The sequence below is a fragment of the Triturus cristatus genome, chromosome 8, assembly GCF_964204655.1.
Source record: "Triturus cristatus chromosome 8, aTriCri1.1, whole genome shotgun sequence".
In the NCBI taxonomy this organism is placed as follows: Eukaryota; Metazoa; Chordata; class Amphibia; order Caudata; family Salamandridae; genus Triturus; species Triturus cristatus.
This window is the reverse complement of record NC_140591.1, coordinates 287,233,735-287,239,734: the sequence shown is the minus strand read 5'-3', so window position 1 is coordinate 287,239,734 and position 6,000 is coordinate 287,233,735. Positions and strand designations below refer to the sequence as shown.

The window sequence follows — 6,000 nt, the reverse complement described above, 5'->3', positions numbered from 1 at the left end:
ATCAGTGCTCCGCGCCCTCCTCTTTCAGGTGACCCTCTCCATCAAGTGTCTGCACCCTGATCCTCCTGCAGGTCCGAACCACGCCTCCTGCACGTGACCTCTCCGGGTCGGGGTGGCTCCTCCTGCAGGTAGCTGCTTCGCACCAGGCCGCCTGCGCCCTCCTCCTTCAGGTCTGGCCGTCCCTCCTCTGCGAGTCTCCGCCTCACGCTGCTCATTGCTGAGATTAGCCACAGTGCTGCAGGGTTCTCGCTGTGTTCGCTGCTGCTGCGGGTTGCTGCAGTGCCCGTGTGTGCTCGCTGCTGCAGTGCCCGTGTGTGCTCGCTGCTGCAAAGCCCGTGTGTGCTCGCTGCTGCAAAGCCCGTGTGTGCTCGCTGCTGCGGTGCCCGTTGCTGCGGCTGGCAGCGCCTGCAGGGCTCGTGCTGCTGGACTCCCTCCCTCTCCTGCATGAAGCTCGCCCGCCTGTCTCGCTTCAGGGAGCCCCGTCCTCTCCTCGCCCCCCCGGACATGCCTCTGCAGTGACTCCGCGGCCTGTCCTGGGACCCCTCTCTTCATGGACGCGATGTCTCCGCAGCAGGACAGCGTGGGGCAGCAGGCGCGTTCCGCCTCCCTCACTGGGGACAGTAACGTGCAGGCGCTGCCCGAGGGCAGGAAGGTAAGCTTGAGGGGCATGTGGGCGTGGGCAGGATGGCTAAACCCGGCGTCTGTCACTTTCACGATGCCTGCCTTGTGCCTTCAAAATGTGTCTGTCTGCTGGTGGGTTTGCCTTGGAAGCGGTGACAACCACCTCTTGCTTGGCGATGCTCTGGCAGGAGGGACCGTCTCTTGCTGGTGGTACCCGGGCAGCGCCGCATCATCTTGTACGAGGGGGCACTGGCAGCGCGAACATCCTCCTGAATAGTGATGCCCCTAGCGGGCGTGCAAGCTCCTGATTTTGGTGCCCTGGCAGGGCGTACATTCTCTTGCACGAAGGCAGGGGTGAATTCTCTCACATGAGGTGTAATGGCAGTGGTACATTCTCTCACACGAGGTTTAATGGCAGTGGTACATTCTCTCACATGAGGTGTAATGGCAGTGGTACATTCTCTCACAATGAGGTGTCATGGCAGGGGTACATTCTCTCACACGAGGTGTAATGGCAGTGGCACATTCTCTCACATGAGGTGTTATGGCAAAGGCTCGTTCTCTCGCGTGAGGGTGCATTGGCAGGGGTACATTCTCTTACATGCGGGTTGCATCGCAGGTGTAGATTCTCTCACATGGGGTTGCCTTGATTTATGTCATATTAAGGACCTGACGGTGATAACGCGCTCTACAAATGCGAATTCCAATTACAAGGTGGCTTGGCGGTGGTACGTTCTCTCGGATTTCAGTGGCTTACCAGGGATACATTCCCTCACCTGAGGGTGTAATGGGAGGGGTACCATGTAACATGAGGGTGCAATGGCAGAGGTACATTGTCCCACATGAGGGTGCATTGGCAGGGGTACATGCTTTCACATGAGGGTTTGATGGCAGAGTCTCATTGTCTTACATGAGGGTGGAATGGCGGGGTACAGTCCCTTGCTTGGTGGTGCCCTGGCAGTGTTACAGCCTCCTGGCTGGTGTTACCTTCAGTGTGAAAAGGGTGCTGCTTGGTGGCTCGTGACTGTAGGTACCCTCTTGTAGACTGTGCCCTCGTGGGTGTTGTGCCCTTGCTGTGCATACACAATGCGCTCGCGGTGGGCGCGCGGTCTTGTTGTGCACATCTGGGTGTGTTCTTGGGGTTCGCGTAGCTGGCAGAGTCTGCACTATGTCCCATTGACAAGGGTCCCCTGTATCGCGTCCTGCCTCGCCCCGCTGGGCTCGGGGATGTTTCTGGAGCACTCTGCGCTATAGGCCGTCCAGAGTGGACCAGCGCTTGCGGCGGACCAAGACCCCTGCCATGCCCGAGGTGGGCGCATTCTTGTCCTTGGCAGTGCCCTTGCAGGTGTCAGTCTAATCTTTGTCTGTGTGGTCTGTCATTGGTGGTCCCTAAATATGTTCCCTTTGTACAGTCTGCCGGTTAGAGCTGCCTTTAGAGCGGGCACAGGCTCGTATATAGAACTGCGCTTATTGTGTGAGCACACAGACCCCCAGTTAGAGCTGCGGTTACACTGGGCACTGTCTCCCCTTTAGAGCTGCCCTGGCAGCCAGGGGCACAGCTTCCTGTTTAGTTCGCCGCTTACTGTGGGCGCAATCCCCTGTTTTCAAGTGCGTTTACTCTGGGCACAACCCCTGGCTGACAACTGCCCTCATTGTGGGCACAGCCCTGCGGTGATAGCCCCTCTCGGTCTCAGCAGGCTGGTTGCCATGCCTCTGGTCGCCGCGGGCACAGTTCTTCCAGCGGGGTCGTTCTTAGGCCTGCGGTCCCCCGGAGTGTGTGCCCGGGGCTGCCCAGAGCTGCAGTCACTGCTGCGGAGACGCTCGCGTACCCGGCAGCGCCTGGCCGACTGATGCTCCTCTTCGGGCTGTTGTGTCACTTGTGCTCTCTAAGGGTTCTCTACGCTGTATTCTTTGGGCGGTAGAGGTGCTCTGCTCGAGCCGGGTGTCTGAGTGCAGCTCCGGGGTGTTTGCAGGAGCCGGGTGTCTGGATGCAGGTCCGAGGTGTTCGCAGGAGCCGGGTGTCTGAGTGCACCTCTGGGGTGTTTGCAGGAGCCGAGTGTCTAATTGCAGCTCCGAGGTGTTTGCAGGAACCGGGTCAGGGCCGTAGCCACTGGGGGCGCGGGTGTCTGAGTGCAGGTCCGATGTGTTCTGCTGGAGCCGGGTGTCTGATTGCAGCTCCGAAGTGTTCGTAGGAGTCGGATGTCTGAGTGCAGCTCCGAGGTGTTCGCAGGAGCCGGGTGTCTGAGTGTAGCTCCAAGGTGTTCGCAGGAGCCAGGTGTCTGACTACAGCTCCGAGGTGTTATGCTGGAGCCGGGTCAGGGCCGTAGCCACTGGGGGCACGGGTGTCTGGGTGCAGGTCCGAGGTGTTCTGCTGGAGTCCGGTGTCTGAGTGCAGCTCCGAGGTGTTCGCAGGAGGCTGGTGTCTGAATCCAGCTCCGAAGTGTTCACAGGAGTCGGGTGTCTGAGTGCAGCTCCGATGTGTTCGCAGGAGGTGGGTGTCTGGTTAAAGCTGCGAGGTGTTCTGCTGGAGCCGGGTCAAGGCCGCAGCCACTGGGGGCACGGGTGTCTGGGTGAAGGTCCGAGGTGTCGGGCTGGATCCGGTGTCTGAGTGTAGCTCCGGGCCGCAGCGATGTGAGGGCCACACGGTGCTTTCGGCAGAGTTGATACTCGCACATCCCGTACATTGTTTCACAAATATTGCGCATATTCGTAGGTAATATCAAATCTTCTCTAGGATGAAGGGGGACTGTTACTGTTTTTCATTTTGGAGAACCTATCACACCTCAAACGTGTTGGTGAAATCTTGTGCTAAGGGCGCCCTACCTTAGGAACCACAGAAAAGATCCGATGTGTGCCCCGATTCTGAGGACTGGCAGGTTGGGGTTCTCCATAGTCGCACCCCCTCGATCCGTGGCTCTGGTCTCCCAGCAGAGCCTGTGTGTGGTGTGGACACCATTTGTGCGCGCGCTTTATGCGCAGCAGAAGAGCTCTGCTCTCTGCTCCATATGCACACCGAGCACTCCAGTGCGACGTAACCTGTAAAGGTATTTAATGCATGTTCTGTTTGTGTGTTCTCTGTGCATTGTGTCCGAGAATTTATTTCATGGGCACATCATTTCAGTGTGTTAGGTGAGCATTAAATCAATATTTTTAAAGGGCGCAATATTTGAAGGTGTACAGTACAGGCATTGTTTTATTTCCAGGTGTGCAGTGTTAATGTATGCATGGTTTGTGTCCGAGGCTAACAGCCGCAACACCTGATAAGTGGTGACGTAATGTCTTCGGAAGACGAGCAGCACGCACGCTAACGTTTACGTTTCTGATTGGAAATCAGGCCCGGCTCTACGGTTGTTAGCCAGGCGTTGATTGCGTTTCTTGTCAATCAACCCAAACAATGACTTGTTAACAGGCCACGGATGACGTGCATGTGTCAAAGGCTGCGTGACTCGTGACATGCTGAGGCCGTCAAGTTGTGTTCCGTTCATCAAGGGATTTTCCGTGTAAGTAGATTACAAGGCAGGGGGCGCTCTGGGCACATCACGAACCACGTCTAAGGCACGTGACTTGCAGGGGTTGCACCTAGGCTGAGAGAAAATGTAGCACCCGCCTTCTGAAGGTTACTACATAAAATCTGTGCAGCTGGTGCAGTGGCACCGGCCCTAGGGATGGACGGGATCTCGCTGAACCTTATGGTTATCTTTCAATACCCAAATGGTTGGCAGGGGTGGGCATTCTCGTTGCCTGCTTCAGGGCCCACACCCGCTTGGTAGCCGCTAGCTCGCCGCTAGCTCTCCGTGTGAAGTGATGACTCTTGACAAAGTGTGTCAGGAAACCAACAGGACAGCTCGCCCCTGTGCACCAATCGGTGCGATTGGTGCACAGGGGCGAGCTGTCCTGTAGAAGGCCCCTGCGTGGACTCTGTGCGTCAGCAATGTATTTAAATGCACAACGATGCTCTGGAATGACTCAATTATTTACTGGTAACCCAAGATTCGGACTCTACGCCCTTGTTCCCGTCTTGTGTGCAGGAGGTGTGTGTTTAGTGTTTAAATGCATTTTTATTTTATTTCGTGTGTATTGTTAGTTTCGGTATATGCTTACTGTGCACTTTTTAGAAACTGCGTGTAGAATTGTGTCTGGGGGTATGCAGAGAGCTGTGGCGTGTTTGTGTGCTGGGCGTGTTGGCTATGTATATAGTCTTAGCTCTCTTTGCTTCCTGTGTGCATTGGGTTTGGCTTGTGCATTTGTTTGTAGGGCAGTTCATTGCGTGTTTGTTGTTGGTATGCACAGGCTGGGTAAAGCACCTATGGGCATGGCCAGCATTCTGGGCGGACGAGGTGCCCGGGCGATGGGTGCCATAGAAACCACACACACGGCGGCGGCGGCTTGTGGCGCTCCCTGCATGAACCACAAGCCGCCGGATCTCTCTAATGTGATTGGAGTCGGTTCGTGCAGATTTAGAAGGGACCCCTGTGTTTGAAAGGGGGGGGGGTGGGGGTGTATGGGGGAGGGCGTCTACTTTTACCCCGTAGCTTGGAGCCACACTGAGCCCTGGAGATGAGGACATAATGTGAGATCTATCTATCTATCTATCTATCTATCTATCTATCTATCTATCTATCTATTATTATTATTTGAAAGCTTTATAGAGCGCGGACCCTTGCGGGTCTTGTCTCCGCTATCGCAGCGGAGATTAGCACCTTTAGAGACCACGGTGTTACTGCCTCGTCCAGCCCTAGTGGCTGGGATTCGTGGATACCTTATTGCACTGGGGGTGGGCTCTTCCGGAGGACAGTGTCTTCTTCCCCTAATATTGTGGGGTGCTGCAGACCAGGGCCCAGAGCTGCTGCTGTCTGTCTTCCTCGGCCCCACCATACACCCCTCTGTCACCTGAGACTCTGGGCACAGATGCTGCTGGTCTGCGCCGTGCACTTGAAATCGCCGCCGCTCACAGCTGGATGTAGTCCCGTCTGATTTTTTTATTTGCACATCAGAAGTTGCATTCTGGACATTGTAGGTCCGTTCCTACGAGCATAACCCAGGCGCTCATTCAGGGCTCAGCCCGTTCCACCGAAGTTCAGACTGCGCAACCCTGTCCGCCCCTCCCGCCCAGGCTAATTGGGGAGGGGGGCAGAGGCCGAAGGTTTTCAAAATATCACGAGGATCTGTTTTTCCCTCTGATTTGAGACCACAGACCTGCATTAGGTGACATTTTGGTTTTCAGCGGGGGTCTATGGCACGCCACAAGGCTCGTCTGTTTCTCGGCTCCCTCCTCCCTTGTGTTCTTCTCGCTCTTCACAACATGGCGCCCCCTCCGCCCTGGGCCACTTTGAGCTGTGCACTTAGGCTGGGGGGGTGGAGGCTATGGCGCAGTGTGGA

The 6,000-nt window shown here is 56.2% G+C and overlaps 1 protein-coding gene across 1 annotated transcript in view; it reads left to right on the top strand.

Moving 5' to 3' along the window:
- Positions 1–213: 213 nt before the first annotated feature.
- The window catches only part of ARHGAP20 (Rho GTPase activating protein 20), a 301,512-nt gene continuing 295,725 nt past the window's right edge, over positions 214–6,000 (top strand). The window contains exon 1 of the mRNA XM_085621537.1: positions 214–652. Coding sequence (XP_085477663.1) covers positions 551–652 — 102 coding nt within the window. The 5' untranslated portion in view covers positions 214–550. The remainder of the gene's footprint in view (positions 653–6,000) is intronic.